Raw genomic sequence first — 16,792 nt, 5'->3', positions numbered from 1 at the left:
GAGACGGGCGGCCTCGTGACGGAGCGCGCCATCCCGCACGTGCCAGGGAGCGGGAGAACTGGTCCGGCCTCGCCGGGGGCACCCATCCAGCTGGGGCTGGGGAGAGAGTGCCCCCCCGCAAGTGCTGGGGCGCAGGTGAGGGCTGCGGGGTGCAGCAGGCTGGGCAGCGTCCACGGCGGGCGCGAGGGAAGCCCGGATGTAGGTCACCGACGTCCCTGCGGCCTGGCCCCGGGCTCTGGCTGGCGGCAGGCGCTGTGGGTGGGACGGAGGCGGTTTTCCTGCTCTCGTGGAGCCTGGAGAGAGAGATTTCTGCCCCACGGAGCACAGCTTTGCGTGTGCCAGCCTATGTCTGTAATTAAAAGAGAAGCCCGGCCCAGGGAAGGGTTTGCAGCAGTCTGCGGTGCAGCGCTCGGACAAACACCTTCCCAGGAAAGGAAACATCCGGCCAAGGTTCCCTGCTTTGAGGAATCAGGTTTCCAAGAAGAGTCAGGCTGCGCAGGAGCGTTGGAGCCTCTAAAACAGTGCTTGCTCTCGATCATTTGTAATCTGTGCTGGTAAGTGGCAGCCTTCAAGAAAAATAAGTACCATTCCCAGCATTTCCTGCTTTTCCGTTTAATGGGGTGGGAGGGGCTGGGAATAAACCACCCAGGACCAGCGCAACAGGACCTTGCCCACGGCCAGGACACGGAAGCAGCTGCCCAAGCAGCTGGGGTGAGAAATAAAACCCAGGACCAAGGCTTGGAGTTTAAACTTTATTTCAAAAAAAAAAAAAAAAAAAGAAACCAAAAACCTGAAAAACAGAACACGGTCCAATTTCAAACGATTGTATTAACGCAGCCGCGTTCAGCGGCCAACAGTTGAGAGACGCGTGGCTGCAGACCAACTGCTTAAGGGCATTCTGGTTCTCAAACCTCCAAGTATAAATAATTTTTTTTCATCAATATCATAAAATAACTTATTATATATCTTAGCATAAAAACTTGAGAATTAACATCCCAAAAATACAATAAAATCGTTTGCAAAATGTTTCAGTTAGCCTCTTTGCTCTTTAAGGTATTTCAACTAGAAACGGTGAAGTTGCACTTTAAAAGCAAACCAAACCGTGAAGGGTGTCGGGCGTTTTTGGTGAGTAACTCAGCACCCCCGCGCGTCAGGCAGGGCTCATTCCTCTTGCGACGCAGGCGCTGTCCTCCCTTCGCTTCCACGCTCGTCCCGGTCGCGTCGAAGTCGCTTTTCTTCAATTCCACACAACATGTAGTTCAACTTCAGCCTACCCCCCTTGACATCAGTTTTATCTTTTTTTTGTTTGTTTTTGTGGTTTTTTTTTTTTCTCCCCCCTTGGGATTTTTTTTGTTTTCCTCCCCCCTCCCCTGTAATCCTCGTGCCAGGGCAGGGAGTTACTTCCTGAGCAACTGCTAAAGTATTGCAAAACTTCAGTGCAATGGGGTTCAGTTCGCTGCCGGCCCGGCGCGGTCACCGCTCGGGGAGGTTGATGACGGGCACCCACTGATCCATGTAGCGACTCTCCCGGCAGAAGCACATCAGCTGACTCAGCGCTGGATCCTTCCACTGCGAGGCATGGGGGTTCTGGAAAGAGAGAGAGAGGGGGGCAGGCAGGGGAGCGCGTTAACAGAGAAGCAAAAACAACCCTCACAGAGGAAAGAAAAAAGAAAAAAAAAATGCACAAGAGCGTGAATCATCTTCAGCCGCCACAAAGGCAAACAAAGCGGCCAACCCCTGAACCACGCGAGGAGTTTTGCAGCCTTGGACTCCGCCGTACAGTAGGAAAAGCAAAAAAAAAAAGAAGAAAAAAGAAAAGGAAAAAAAAAAAAAAGTTTCCTTCGGGCCCTTGCTGGTCCGGTGGGATCCTGCAGGATCCCGTGGAAGCCGGCGTCGCGCCCCAGGCGCGGTCAGTTCCGGTTTTACCCGATGCCATTTGGAAACGGCGCTGGATTCCGGGCTTTGCGGGATAAAAGCCGTGCTCGGGGTATGGCATCACTCTTGACTGGAAAGACGAGTTATTCCTCGCAGCCAGACCTCCTGTTTTGGCAGGAGGCGGCCGGCATCGCCCCTGCGGCGTCCCGCGTCCCACCAGCGCGTCCTCGCCCGCTCGCGACCCTCGCGCGAGGGCAAGGCTGGCGCAAAAGCGGCCCGGGGCGGGGGGCGCCGGCACCCCCCCAATCCCCACGCCGGCTCACCGTCACCAGGACGCAGTGGAGGTCGGCGGGGGGCTCGGGGCCGGCGGCGGGCAGCAGGAGCTGGGCCAGGCGCGCCGGGTTGCTGACCCGCAGGATGTTGATGTCGTTCTCGCAGCAGAAGGCCTGGATCAAGGTGAAGTGGATCTGCAAGGCCGCGTCCCCCGCCTCCTCCTCGTCGGCCGCCAGCAGGCACAGCACCACGTTATCCGGATCCCTGCGGGGGACAGCCGCGGTCACCCGTGGCGGGGGGGGACGGGACACGCCGGGAGGGGGGGGTGTGCGCGGGAGGGGGGGTCACTCACACGTTGAGCAGCTTGGCCGCCTCGTAGACCCCGAGGGTGAGGCTCCGCTGGCTCAGCGCCTTGCTCAGCACCTCCTCCAGCGCGTCCCCCGCCTGCTCCATCCTGCCGCCGGGACAAGCACAGACAGGCCGCGTCACCCGGGGCCGCGCCCCCGCACCGCGCCGCGCCCCCCCCGCCGTTCCCCGCGGTGCGGTACCTCCCGGCCGTGCGCTGGTCCCCGGGCAGCTCCTCCAGCGTCATCGCGGAGCCACCGCTGCCTCCGCTCGCTGCGCGCCGCCGCCGCCTCTGCGGCACAAAGGCGCCCCGCCGGCGTTATCCCCACCCGCGCCCGGCCAACCCGCGCCGCCGCTATTTGCATACCGCCCTCCCATTGGCTCAGCCAAATAAAGCCACGCCCCCTGCTCGCTCTCCAGCGCGGCCCCGCTTGACCCCCCCCCGCCCTCCTCTCCCGCGGGCTGCTGATTGGCTGCGGGCGGGGAGGGCGGGGCGTGGCCTGCGGGGGGGCGTGTCCGAAGCGGGGAGGGCGGGGGAGGGCGGGGGAGGGCGGGGGAGGGCGGGGGGCGTCCCCCAAACGGCAAAAACACGGGTGGGAGCCGCACCCCAGCCCCGTCCCGAGGGCACAGCCGGGCCGCGGGGGCGCCGCCCAGGCGCAGGCTGCAGCCCACAGCTCGTGTCCCGCGTGGGGGGACCCGCCCGCCGTTTTCGACGCCTCGCCTTCGTTTTATTTCCCGAGGCCTCGCGCCCCGGGGCTCGCCCCTCGCCCGCGTGGGCGGCAGGCGGCGCCGGGCTGTGGCGGGAGCGGGGACGTGAAGCGGGGAGGCGAGCCGTGCCGTGCCGTGCCGTGCCGTGCCGCGCCACCAGCGCGCGCGCGCACAAGGCCTGGGCGGGAACGTCCCCGCCACGCGCCCCGCTCTGCCTTGGCCGTCGGGAGCGCGGCGCAGAGCTGGGCCTGGCGAAGCCGTCCCGTCCTGGGCGTGCTCCCGGAGCCCGGCCCTGATTAGGCCTCCGCAGAGCACAAACTTCCCTTCACGTTGGTGTTTCGGGTGAAGCCCGGCCTCCCCGCCGCGCGCCGCGGGAGATAACCTCCCCGGCTCTCCGAAAGCGCGGCGCGCGAGGTTGTGACGCAGCAGGGCCAGGCTGCGGCGCCGGCGCTGGGGAACACAAACAACGCTTTGACGCACGGCTTTCGCCGGGAACGTGATGCAGCCGTCCCTTGGCGCGGCGGTTCGCGGCGGTCGCTGCGTCTGCGCCAAGGATCAGCCGGGGCGGCGGGGGGGCCCCGCGGGCTGCGGACGGCGCCGGCCCCGCGTTGCTCAACGGGATCCAACCCCCGGCTCTGCAGAGCAGCTGTGGGGACACGAACACGGGGGCTGCTGCCACCAGGAATTGGGGTTTCCGCGCTCGCTGCCGGGGCCAGCGCCGTGTTTGGTGCGGCGCGAGGTGCCGGGCGCAGGTTGACGCCCGGCTGTGGGTACCCGCGTCGCCCAGCTGCTGCGCGGGACAGAGCCGCGGGACGGCGCGGCAGCTGACGCTGACTCGGCGGAACTGTGGGCGTTTGAGGGCGGAGGAGAGCTGCCCCCCCGGCCCCCCCGGGCCGGCTGCCTGCCAGGGGCTGGGCAGCAGCTCGCCCTCGCCGGCCCCTCCGCGGGGTTCCCAAGCGCGGGGCTGAACTTGAGGTTTCTCCAGGAACGCTCTCGTGCTGCCATATGGCCCGTCTCAGCCCGGGAGACCTCCGGGGAGGATTTCTTCTCGTGGGAGCCGTGTCAGAGATCACGCTGGCTCAGCTGTTGCACCCAGAAGCCGCCCTCCTCCCGCGGCGAGTGCCAAAACGCTTGCCCAACCCGAGCTGCGAGCCGGCGCGGTCCCGTCGGCTCCGGCAAACTGGGGCTGCAGACGGGACCCTTGGTGGTCCCTCGCGGAGCTTTTGGCCGCGTCTGCTTCAAAGGTTTGCTTGCGTTGGCGTTTTCCTTCGGCTCGTAAACAGCAGCAGCCTTTTCCCGAGGCGGTGTTTGCTGAAGCGTGGCGCGGCGTGCCGGCGAGCGCAGCCGAGCGATGCAGAGGAGCGTTCCCTGCGAATCGCTTAGTTAGCCCTTCGGAATACCGGATCTGGGTAGGAAACCGTTTCCCCCAGCGGTTTACGGAGCCCCTCGGTAGCGAGGAAAGCTTCCAAAAGTTTGCATATGTTCCCTCGGCTCGGCTCTCGCCGCCCATTGTCCTGCCGCCGTGGCCCTGATGAGAGCTGACACGACTTAACGAAGCCCACGGCGTCAGGAGAAAGGGGGAAAAAGGCCTCTTGCATCAGGTAGAGGGGTGGCAGATGGCGGGACCGCGGCGGAACAGGTGGACGCATTGTGCGGTGACCCTCCCAATTAAGTTTGCTTAATTTGCTCTGTCTCTATTAGCAACTGAAGACCCGGGCGTCGCCGCGCGACCTCGCGGGCGGTCTGGCTGCGCGGCCCCATCTGTGGCCGGCCGCCGAGCTAAATCTGTCTCGACGGCAACGGAACAGCAGCTGAAGCCTCTTTTCTCTCTCCCCAGCAGCGGCTCCCGGAGCCACGCTGCGAACGACGGCAGGTGATGCTCCGAAACCGGGTCTTCCCCGCAGGTTTCCCGGCCGCGGGCAGTTTTCCTTCCCCCTCTCTGCCCAGAGAAGCAGCAAGGACGCTCGGGAGGCACACGAGGAGAGACAAAGCGGCTGCGCCAGGGCTGCCGTCCTGGGGAGCCCGGGACGGGGTCGGACCCGCAGTCGTCCCTCCACCGGCTCCCAGCTGGCAGCTGCCGCTAACCCTTCCTTTCATCGCCTGCCAAAAAGCGGCCGGGGTGCTTTGCTCCCCCCCCCCCCCCCGCCCTTTAATCCTGACTTTCATAATTTGCCAGGCTGATGCCTGCCATCCCCTCCGCGTTCAGCGTCGCAGAGACGGGGGGCCAGGGGCCTCGGCGGGCGGGCCGGCAGCCCCCAGCCCCCAGAGTTACTCATGGGCCGTGAGTTTTAGCGGCTTGCTGGTTGGAGAGCAGTGCGTTGGCACACAGGGATTTAGGAGATGCCCACGTGGTCCCGTCCGCGGTTCGGTGGGAGCTGCCGCCACGGGAGGACGTTCTCAACCAGCCGGAGACACATTTCCTGCACGTAGGAGCACCGAGTCGTTTAATTCAAGTTTTTGGGAATGAGACCAAACGTCAAGCGGTGTCGGTGAGAGGTGGCCGCAGGGCCGGCAGCCGGCCAAGCCCTTCCTGGGGGGCTGCCCGCCGGGTGGTCCAGGACACCGCGGCCGCACCGCCGCGCACCCGGCCACCCCGGCGTGGCCGAGCCGCGCGTTCCGGGTGAGCGTTTGTCGCTCCCCTTCGAATCCGCTGGATAACAGGGGCAGCGGTCGCCGCTGCAAAGCAAACGCCAGCTTGCACATTCCCCGGCGCGGCCTCCGGTCCAACAGTCACCGCGTTTTCCCGGCGGCACCCGGTCCCGTGTCGCCGAGCCCACCCCAGCGCCCCGGTTGGCCCCGCTGTTTCCAGCCAGCGCTGGAGTTCACCCTCCCGGGATAAAACATCCCTGTGCCGCCCCAAACCCCGGTGGGAGCAGAGCCCCTGGCCTCCGACGCCCGGCAAACCTCGGCACGCTCGGCCTCGCCTCCCTGCAGAGCGGAGCAGGAGCCTGGGGTCAGTGGGACCCCCGCACGCCACGGGCGCGTGGTCCTCGTTTGGGCACAGAGCGCCGTGTTCCCCTGGTCGGCGGCCGCGGGACGGGGTCAGGGACAAAGCCGGGTGCCACGCCAGCGGCTTTCCTAACCGCTCGGGTCACGGGAGTTCGGGCCAGGGCCCGGCTCGGTGTCGCTTCGCGGGCAGAGCGGGGACGGGGTTTTCCTGGCAGAGACATTTACGGTTCCCGGCGGATGCGGGGAGCAGCCTGGCCCGAGCGAGAGCCGTGTCCCCTCCCCGCAGCCGTGGGGTCGGGTTGTGCAGATGTAGGTGGCGGGGGCCAACTGGCCCCAAAATCCCAAGTCCCGGCCCCAAAATCCCAAGTCCCAGCCCCGGAAGAGCGGGTGCGCGGTCAGGAAGAAAGGGGTGCTGCTGATTTTATGCTGAGCTGCCCGCTCTGGTACGGGGCGTGGACAATACGAGGGAGGACAGCGGCGAAGGGGCTGGGGGCAAACGCCGGCTGTCCCCACGCGACCCCATCCGCGTGCATGAATGGAGAAAAGCCGGGGTGCTTTTCTCGTTATCCCGCATTCGGGATACCGCTGCCGGCTGCGCGGCAGGGCTGGCTGCGGGCTCCGGGCCTGGGGGTTCTCCCAAAGGCGGGGTGCAGGGATCTGGGGGCGCAGGGGTCCAGCCACCCGGGACGTGTTTATCCGACCCCGCTTTGCCAGCGCTCAGCACATTCCTGCTCTCCTCTGTGGTGCCGAAGCGTCGCTGAAAGGACACCGGAAAAAACGCCGAAACTCGGGTGATGCTGCTGGCTGCACCCCTCGAGCTGGGGGGGGCCTGAATTTTCATAGCAGAGGCCCAGCAATTTTGGGAGGGCGGCCGTTGCTGGGAATTGGGGGCAGCAGAAAGCGGTGCCGGAGAGGGCGGCCGCTGCTCCCGGCAGCGACGTTCCCTCTGCCCGCGCCATCCCTGGCCCCAGGTGCGTCCCTGCACCCCGTGCCACCACCACCCACGCCGGTGACGGAGCCGCGGTGGCCGGCAGGTCGGAGCCGAAAGCCGAGCAGCGCCGGGCGAAGTCCGGGAGCCGGGACGCTCCCTCGCCGCCCGCAGCACCGCTCCCAGATCGACCGGCCGTAAAAGGCAAAACCGAACTTTGTCCGGTTCAACAGCGGCGCGGAATCCTACGACGGCCCACGGGTGTGCGTGAGTAAACGCCCTCCTGCCCCGCGCGCTCTCTCCGCAGGAAACGGGCTTGGGCTGCAATTCCCGCCGGGATGTTCCTCTTCGCCACACGTTTCACTTTCCTCGGCACGCAGACGGAAACGAGAGCCAGGTTTGCGCGCCCACCTTCACCACCGCCCGTTTCAAGGTCACTGGAGAAGTTTTTAAGGGCCGTTTTGACCCTGGCAGGAGCCGCACGCAGCCGCGCAGGGTTGGGCCCAGCGCCGGGGCACGCGCGGCCAGGAGCCGGAGGTGGCTTTGCTGCGCGGGGCAAGGGATTTTTTGGTTTTCTGTAGCTGCGCTCCCAGCTCTGCTGGGGGGGGTCCCTGTGCGGGTGCAGGTCCCTGCGTGGGTGGATGTGCGTTCCTGCGTGGACGTGGGTCCTTGCATGGGCAGGGCTGCAGGTCCCTCTGCGAGTGGGTGGGGGTCCCTGCGCGGGTGGGCGGGGTGCAGATCCCTGCGTGGGTCCCTGCGCGGGTGGGCGGGGTGTGGGTCCCTGCGCGGGTGCGGGTCCCTGCGCGGGTGGGCGGGGTGTGGGTCCCTGAGCGAGTGGGCGGGGTGCGGGTCCCTGCGCGGGTGCGGGTCCCTGCGCGGGTGGGCGGGGTGCGGGTCCCTGAGCGAGTGGGCGCGGTGCGGATCCCTGCGCGGGTGCAGATCCCTGCGCGGGTGGGCGGGGTGCGGGTCCCTGCGCGGGTGCAGATCCCTGCGCGGGTGGGCGCGGTGCGGGTCCCTGCGCGGGTGCAGATCCCTGCGCGGGTGGGCGCGGTGCGGGTCCCTGCGCGGTGCGAGTCCCTGCGCGGGTGGGCGCGGTGCGGGTCCCTGCGCGGGTGCAGATCCCTGCGCGGGTGGGCGGGGTGCGGGTCCCTGCGCGGGTGGGCGGTGCGGGTCCCTGCGCGGGTGGGCGCGGTGCGGGTCCCTGCGCGGGTGCAGATCCCTGTGCGGGTGGGCGGGGTGCGGATCCCTGCGCGGGTGCGGGTCCCTGCGCGGGTGGGCGCGGTGCGGGTCCCTGCGCGGGTGGGCGCGGTGCGGGTCCCTGCGCGGGCGCGGACGCCGCCTCTCCCGCGCCCCCTGGCGGCCGCAGCGGGCGGAGCAGTGCGAGGGTTGCGAGGGCCCGGGGAGCCCAAACCGGCGCCTGCACGTCCGAAAAAATGCTTCTTTCATGTAAAAGGCGATTTTTATAGAATCGCAGAGTGGTTTGGGTGGAAGGGCCCGTCAAAGCCCACCCAGTCCAACCCCCCTGCCAGGAGCAGGGACATCTCCAACCGGATCAGGTTGCTCACAGCCCCGGCCATATCTGAGGTCTCCCCGGAGCCTCCTCTTCTCCAGGCTGAACAGCCCCAGCTCTCCCAGCCTGGCCTCACAGCAGAGCTGCTCCAGCCCTCTCAGCATCTGCATGGCCTCCTCTGGACCCTCTCCAACAGCTCCACGTCCTTCTTACACTGGGGGCTCCAGAGCTGGACGCAGCGCTGCAGGGGGGGTCTCACCAGAGCGGAGCAGAGGGGCAGAATCCCCTCCCTCGCCCTGCTGCCCACGCTGCTGGGGGTGCAGCCCAGGGTGGGGTTGGTTTCTGGGCTGTGAGCGCACATCGCCGGCTCACGGTGAGCTTCTTACCCACCAGCACCCCCAAGTCCTTCTCCTCAGGGCTGCTCTCCATCCACTCTCGGTGGACTGGGGTGCTGCTGGCTGCCTGTGCCCCACATGCCTGTGCCAAACCCCCTGCCCCACACCAGCCCCCCAAGGGAGGGACCCGGGCTGCAAAACTGGGGGACGAGAAAGGGTGAGAAACCTTCTCCGGGCAGTGGGACGGAGGTGGGGACATCCCCTCCTGATGGCATCTCCCCACCAAACCTGGCCCGAGGCACAGGGAGCGGTGGCAGCCCCGGGGGGGGCGGACGGCGCGGGGCCCCGGCTCAGCCCCAGGGCCTCTCTGCCCCCCAGCCCAGAAGCTCTTTAGGAGGGATTAGAGGGGATGCAACAGGCGGAAAAATGCAGCCACACGCGCTCCGGGGCGTCCGCAAGGAGCTGCTTCCCGGCCGGCCTCACGGCGAAGCGATGTCCCCGCAGCCGCCTCGCCGGCGACGCGCGGCGGCACCTGCCTTCCCGCCCGGAAAGGGGACGAGGAGCTGCCCTTGCTCCCTGTGGAGGTGTCGGGGGACGTGGGGGCCTCTTCCCGCCGGGAAGGAGAGGATCATTTCCACGCTCGCCAGCAAGGACGGGCGCGCAGAGAGCAGCGGGGCGCTGGCTTGGAGGACGCTGTCCCGGCATCGCCGCGGAGCGGTAAACTGGGACGCGAGGAGCTCTAGGACTCCTCATTTTCCACCAGCAAGCCCATAGAGCTGTTTAAAACATGCATATTTTTTAATGAATGGTGTAAAGCTTTTTTTTTTTTTTAAAGAATATACACTTCTAAAGAAATCAAATATTGCTGCTAGGGGTCCCTGGCGCTGGCAGGCTCCCCCGTCCCGCAGCTGTCTGGCAGAGCAGCCCCCGGGAGAGCCAGGGATGCTCCGGGGGCAGCAGCAAGCCGCGCTGGTTTTATTTTCATGTATGATGGGAGCTGCCAGCGCTTTTTAATTAACTTGGGGATTTTGGCCTCTTTTTCCATCCGGGAGCAGTCTCCAGGCAGCAGACAGCTTTCCCAGCCTGATTTGCAGCTCCTCGCGTAACGATCGCCCCGCTCGCGTATGTGAAAGCAAAGCGATTTCTAGTGCCGCAGTTACTGCCGGCACCGTGCAGCTCCCGCCTCCTTCGCAGCTGGGCTGGGAGCTGGGAAAATACTGAGTTTCCACAATTTTTCTTTTTTTTTTTTTTTTTTAGGCCAGGGGCTGCAGCAGTGTCGGCTCCCGAGCGGTGGCTGCGCATGGCACGGAGCAGAGCTGGGGCGATGGAATGCCGTGGCTCTGCGGCTGAGGCACCGCGGAGCTACCGGAGGGTGACTTCAGGGTGACAGCTTGGGACGCAGCCTCCCGTTTTCCATGGAAATCGGGGTCTAGCCCTCACTGCCTCCCGGCTGGGTCACCGGGGGAGCTGCCAATGCGGAGCGGCCACGGGACGGCATCCCTGGGGTCAAGGCGATGCTCTGGAGAGCTGCTCAGGGGATGGCGAGGGTGCCAGAAGAGGGTGAGCTGCGATCCCAAGGGCTCCTCTGAAGGCTGAATAAAAAGGATTTTCCTTCGGGAAGGGGTCCTGCGGCCGTGAGGAGCCCGGGTGGGAGCGATCCCTGCCTTAAGGAAGGGATGAGAGCTCGCCGAGGCGGCAGAGGTGGGCCTGGCAGCGGCTCCCGGTGCGGAGCGGGTGCCGTTCCCCACGTAGCCGCCCGCGTTGCAGGCAATATGTTAATAACACTTTGTTCCCGGGCTCTTTCATCAGAAGTGCTCCGAGCGATTCACAGGCGGCGGTGGGTGCGTGCAGCACGCCCACGGCGAGCGCAAATCCTTTTTCCCTCCGTTCGCGCAGGTGGGCGCAGGCGGGGGCTGGCGCTGGGCGCAGCGGGGCCGGGAACGTGCTCGGTCTGGGCAGGTCCCAGCCGCGTGGGGAGCGCTGGTGGCTCCATGGCCCTTCGTCACCCAAGTCTGGCCCTTTGCTGCTGTTTTTGGTCCATTTTTATTATTCCATTCTATTTATTATTTTATTATTGGTCCATTATTACGCCTTTTCTTCCAGGAAAATAGTGCCAGGGTCTGATTCTTCCTGCAGTCCTCCGCAGTCTGGTTTTAGTGATGTTTGCGGTTACACGAGCCGTGTCGTGGTGGGGTGTCCCCACGTGTCCCCCCTGCAGTGGGGACCTGCGCCCCGTTATCGGAGCGGGCAGCCCTGCACTTCCACTTGCTCCTGCCACGAACGGGACCTCCACCACGAACGGGACCTCCACCACAAGCAGGACCTCCACCACAAGCAGGACCTCCACCACAAATGGGACCTCCACCACGAACGGGACCCCCACCACGAATGGGACCTCCGCCGCCTGCCCGGGACCACTCTTCCCTCAGCGCCTTATCCGAGCCGGCAGCCCTGCAGCTCTCTGCTCGTTTGTCTCCTTATCTGAAGCAGCAGCCGTGGGGACCCCGCGGGACGCTAACGCTTGGCCGGTCAACGAGCGATGCACTGCGGCCAACGCAGCGCGTCAGGTTCAACCCGCTACGTGGTGAGGTGTCGGAGGTCTTGCTAGCAGGCCATGGGCTGAGCATCAGAAAGATGGGGGACTGGGATGGGCTGGAGAAATGGGGAAAGCTCCCGAGCTGCCCAGAGCTGAACAACAGCCCCAGGCCTTGGCCGGGCTGCAGGGACCTGCGCAGGCCGGGCAGCCCACGCCGCTCGTTAGCAGAGTCCCCCTGGCTGTAATCACCCTAATGAGCAGTTGTCTTGCCCAGCCGCAGCAGAGGCAATTCTGTGACCTGCTTTTGGTGTGTTTGATCTTGCTTTACTTGTATTTCCTCGCCCGGGCGAGCCTGCTGCTGCAGCAGGTACGGTCAAGCACGCACGGTCAGAGAGCGCCGGGGACCTGCGCGTCGAGGGAAGCTGATGTTCTCCGCCGCGCGCTGCCAGCACCCAGAGACGGTGCGTGTGCCCCGCTCACCTTCTGGGAACACATACGCAGCGAGCGGCTGCCAGCGTCAGCGTTCGCGGCTCAGGCCGATCGCCCGGCCCTGCCGTAACGCTGGAGGCGGCGATGCCTCCCACGCGCTCATAGCACGCAAGGTTTGCTGCACGGGAGCCGCTGCTCCTGCGCATCCCCCTCTGTCCAGAAATCCTGCGGTTTGCCCCAAGCCCCGGGATGGTTTGGAAATTCCCCTTGCCGGTTCCCAGCCTCCCCGATGCTTCTGCAGAGGTTTTGTCCCTGGTAAGAGGAGCCTCTGAACCACGGGCCCGACGGCAAGCGTGCGATCGGCTCCCAGCCCTCTCCTTGCTCCCAAGCAGCTGCACGGCACCAGGCTGTTTGGGAAACTGCAGGACTGAGGAGCCCAGCCCTCTGCGCCCGCCACCGGCTGCTGCTGGAGGACGAGTTGGGGGGTCAGGGCCCTGCAGACCCCCTGCCCACTTCAGGCTTCGTATAGGGGACGGCAACGGCACAGGGCCTCCTCTCTGCATGGAGAAGCAGTTGGTCCCAGCCTGAGCCCGGCTTGTTTTTAATTCTACACTCCTTCCCTGCCCTCCATTGTGCTCCATAAACCAAAAAATGCCTTTTTTTATTTGTATGACAGCTGAAATCTGGGAAATCTGGGCTCTACGCAGCGGCTGCGGCCAGCCTGCGGCCGGCGGAGGGGAAGGAGAGGCCGAGCCGCTGGCCGGGGAGCGGGGCGAGCGGGCGAGCTGAGGGTGCTGCGGGCGAGTGCCACCTCTCCGCAGCCCCAGCGCCGGGCAGAGATGGGCTGCGGGGTGATTCAGGGTGGTTTCGCCTGCTCCTGCTTCGCAGCTCGCCCCGCCGTGTCCCTGCGAAGCTGCCGGCTCAGCAGCCCGGCCCAGCTCTCCCACAGCCACCCTCCACGCCCTGCAGCCCGTCCGACTCGGATCCAGGCACGCAAACAGGATGGGCTGGTTTTTGCTACGGAGTCGGGCTCGGAGACGGCGCTGCTGGACGTGCCTTCATCCCCATGGCCGCTTCCCAGCGGGACTGGGACGGGGCGAGGCTCTCCTGGACGGCCTCCGAGGCAGCGTCAGCGTGGGGCACATCAGCAGTTGCACCCCAGGGGTTTTCAGCGCCCTATGGACAGTGCCGTTCCAGTTTTTGACTGTCCCTCTGTTCTGGACACGGGGCAAAGACGCTTCGCGTTGGCAGCGCGTGGCTCTGGACTGGGACTCTGGCCAAACCTGTAACTTCAGGACGCTTGAAGCCAAGCCCAACCCCAGCTGCCCACGCTTGCAGGCAGGACACGGGCAGGGGTGCAGGCAGGGCAGGACACGGCCCCAGGCTTCACTCGCTGGCACGGAAAGCCACACCGATGGCTTTTCTCTGAAACGACGTGGGTTGCAGATGGCTCTGGCTGGGTTTCTAGGGGACGTTCGCAGAGCAGTGCAGCACTGGAGCACCCAGCGCAGGTCCAGCACGGCCCCTGCGACCAGGGAGGGGGCAGGCCACGGCGGGTACCCGGGCTCCTGCGCAGGAGTCCCAGCCGTCACCAACGTCCCCAAATCCCTCTCAGGGGTGGCGTAACCCCGTGGGCACCCGACCCCGCACACCAAAGACGGTGGCTGTGGGTCAGTGTCGAAGGCAGAGGGGAAGGTGTGGAGGAAATGTAACTCCCAACACTGGACCTGCTGCTGAAAGCGCAGGAACACGCAACCCCGCACTGCCCCGCGCTCGGCTGCAACCGCGGTTTAACGTGTTCCCTTTCCTCCTGGCCACGGGCTGCGGCGTGAGCCCAGCCAGCCTGAAAAAAAAATAACACGGGCAAAAAAACCCGGCATCTTCGCTTTTTCCCCAGCCAGCTCGGGGCCCCGATCCAGGAGCCGGTGCAGCCTCGTGGGCGGTGTGCCGGCACAGCCACGGTGACGGCCGCGCGTGGGAGGCGGCAGCAGGCAGAAAGCGGCCGTGTCGGCTGCAGCCGGGATGGAAAGCTGCCCGTGGAAGCGGGAGGCAGTTTGAGCTAGCAGGGAGGAGCAGTTTTCTGCCCAGTTACCGGCCGGCCCAGCGGGTTTCACCTTGGCGTGTCCCACTCTTCCCAGCGCTGCTGCACGCGGCTGTTGGCTGTTTCGCTCAGGCGCCTTAGGAAAACATTTCTCCTCCTCTTTTCCTTCCCCGTCTTTCAGCCAAGCCCCCTCTCCTCCAGCGGTCGGTCCCAGGGGAGCCGTCTGATGGCGGCAGCCCGTGCACCCCAGGCCCCCAGCACCCCGCTTCCCGCAGCACGCAGGCCTGGGGAGCCCCGGGGATGGGGTGGGCAGAGGAGAGCTTGGTGCTTGGTGTACCTGACCTTCTGCTTTGTAAAGTTCCAGCGCTGGTTTTCTAGGCTAAAAATACCTGTTACCTTGACTGCTGGTAGAGAAGAGCACTCGCTTGGCAGGTGGTTTAGGATTCAAAGGAAGAAAGGACAGGCAGGGCTCAGTTAGTCTGGCTTAATTTACAGGCGAAGTTCTGCGCCTGCATGATTCGCTTCGCTCGTCTGTTGCACGTTTTGATGCACAGAGCAGCACGGGGCTTTTTTTTATTTTTCAATGCACGTACTTAATGTAGAAGCACTGTTGTTATTCACATGTTTACAGCCCTCCTCATAGTGAAACGGCTGGGTTTTCTGCTACGAAAAAAAAAAATCTAGTGCTGTGCCGAAATGAGCACAATATGTGGGAGGATAAAGCTGCACGGTGCAGATCGTGTACCTTCTCGTGAGCTCTGCCTGGCTTCTCCCGGTAATTCCTGCTTTCCTGCCCTTCACTGCTTAACTCCGGCTCTTCTCATAAGGGATCCACAGACCACGAAAGTACCGATGCCAACAGCTCTGCGTTCTGGCTACCTGCTGCGTGCGCTGCGATGAGCAAGCGCCGGCAAGCACCGGGTACCGCTTAGCTAATGCAACGTGCTTTATTATTACATTAGTAACGCACTAATAATTAGTAATTGTCCTAGCCGGAACCAGAGCAGTAGTGCAAAAATAATATTATAATATTAGTAATGCAAAGTAATTGCAAAAGTTACAGTTTTAGGTCGTTTGCTTGCTGCTCTTCCGCTAGCAGTCTGCTCGTTCAGATTCCCCAGCTCTGCTCACGAAAAGCGCCGGGAACAGGTCACCTGCCACCGTCCGCGTCCCTGCTGACGCCACGTGATGGCTGCAGAGCGTCTCCGTTTGAAAGGCTGCTATCTTCCCGCAGCAAATGGAAAATCCGAGGAAAACAATTGCCAGGACAAACCGAACAAGAAGTTTCCGAGTTACTCTGTGGCGTACAACGCTTGTGTGATAGCTGGGGTTTTTCTTGCTAGTCGACTTTATTCAGAAGCAAACGTAATGTTTTCTGTACAAGACATCGCTGTATTTTGCATGGCCTAGGAAAAGACCTACCTCAAAAAAAAAACCCCAAGCAACCGCCTCCTGGTCCGTATATTGTACATTCTGACAGCAAAGTCACCCATGCCTCTGGGGAAAACTGGCAAAATGGATTTATACAGCTTCTTCAGTTAAAAATTAGAAAAAAACCCCCATGTTTTGGGAAAGGAGGAAGAACCCAAACGAATTCTTCTCCCCTTGCTCTGAACTTGCTGCATTTCCTATTCTTGCTTAATAAGCAGGCAGCCGACAGCTGTTGGCGAAGCTTGGAAATAGCATAAGAGCGCAGCGCGTCAGAAAGCTCTCCGTGCCTCTTTTGGCCAGCGGCGCGGGAGCCGCTCCTTAGGTAGGTTATCTATAGGCCGCCTTCGGCCAAGGAGCGCAGCGTGTCCCAGCCATAAATAGCACCAGCAATCGCTGCTTTGCGTGCTGGAAATGTTGGTTTTACTCCAGCGCGAAAGGAGAACACAAGTCTCTGCTACGCAGGAGGACTGCATCAGCCTGCCCAGTCTGTCTTCTCCTGGAAGTCTTCCGTGCGTGTTTGAATTACCCCCTTGCTGTCTGCTAGCGTCTAATGACTGCATCAGCGAGCAGCGTTAACGAGATGGCTGTCCTGAGAGCCATGTGTGGGGTTTCAGTGATTTGGAAGCCGTAATGTAGAAGTTACATTCTTGATTAGAAGCAGAAGTGCTGAGTTAATAGTCCTTGGCTATTTAATTACCAGGCAATAGTTGTCTGCGGTTCAGATCTTCAGGATCAATCGCGGTTCGGCATTGCTGAGCGTGCACGAACGTTTCTCCGGCAGGAAATGTTGCCGACATTTGGAAAGTAGCAAAGCCCCACAGCTTGCCATCTGTCCTTCCACCAGCCAGCCGCAGGGCGATCTCTGTCCACATCCAGCGCGAGCCGGGACGTGAGGAGGTGCGATGCCCCCGCACAGCAGCCGTGCTAGCCAGGAGCCGGGGCACGCACTGTCCCAGCGCAACGGAGACCTGTGTCAGCAAACCTCATCCATGCAAACGGTCCCACTAGAAGATGCGTTTCGGCCAGGCTTTCTAAGGAAGCAATGCTCGTGCAAAGCTGCCAGCCCCAGCCATCCCTCGAGTCGCATTTGACCAGCGGCAATCAGATTTTACAGAGCAACAATTGTTAGAAAAGCCTCGTCTTCTTCTGAGAAAGGAGGCAGCTGGGTGCAGGGCTGGACGCAGCTAACGCTCCTCCAGAAGGCAAGCAAGGCATCGAAGAACCTGGTGGGACCTGCTTGGAGCTCCCCAGCTGTAGGAAGCCAGGCTTTTTGGCTCTGCTGAACTGAAATGCTGTCTTCTGGCCAGAAGAGCCTGAAAACTGTGAATTATATTCGGCGGACAACATCGCCATTTGGGCTTTTGACCTGTGCGTCTAATTGTCGGGCCTCTCTACTGCAAACACCAACGTGCAAGCAGGCACGTGCCAAAGC

The 16,792-nt window shown here is 63.4% G+C and overlaps 1 protein-coding gene and 1 long non-coding RNA gene across 4 annotated transcripts; one reads left to right on the top strand and one right to left on the bottom strand.

Moving 5' to 3' along the window:
- Positions 1 to 738: 738 nt before the first annotated feature.
- GADD45A (growth arrest and DNA damage inducible alpha) lies at positions 739 to 2,836 on the bottom strand. The gene is made up of 4 exons (XM_086753276.1): positions 2,697 to 2,836; positions 2,501 to 2,602; positions 2,199 to 2,412; positions 739 to 1,587 (listed from the first exon to the last, which is right to left on the bottom strand). Exons 1-4 carry the CDS (start codon positions 2,738 to 2,740, stop codon positions 1,474 to 1,476), a joined length of 474 nt encoding a protein of 157 aa, XP_086609402.1. The 5' UTR covers positions 2,741 to 2,836; the 3' UTR covers positions 739 to 1,473.
- A 4,227-nt stretch (positions 2,837 to 7,063) lies between these two features.
- Positions 7,064 to 11,761, top strand: LOC147600011 (uncharacterized). Of its 3 annotated transcripts, none has more exons than XR_015259201.1 (2): positions 7,064 to 7,475; positions 10,181 to 11,761. It is a non-coding gene; the product is annotated as an uncharacterized LOC147600011 (long non-coding RNA). The 3 variants fall into 3 exon arrangements; XR_015259200.1 differs by having other exon boundaries at positions 7,064 to 7,511; XR_015259199.1 differs by lacking the exon at positions 7,064 to 7,475 and adding an exon at positions 9,588 to 10,045.
- Positions 11,762 to 16,792: the final 5,031 nt, after the last annotated feature.

Source organism: Chlamydotis macqueenii, chromosome 8 (genome assembly GCF_036417535.1).
Source record: "Chlamydotis macqueenii isolate bChlMac1 chromosome 8, bChlMac1.mat, whole genome shotgun sequence".
Lineage (NCBI taxonomy): Eukaryota > Metazoa > Chordata > Aves > Otidiformes > Otididae > Chlamydotis > Chlamydotis macqueenii.
This window is presented reverse-complemented; position numbering and strand designations above follow the sequence as displayed.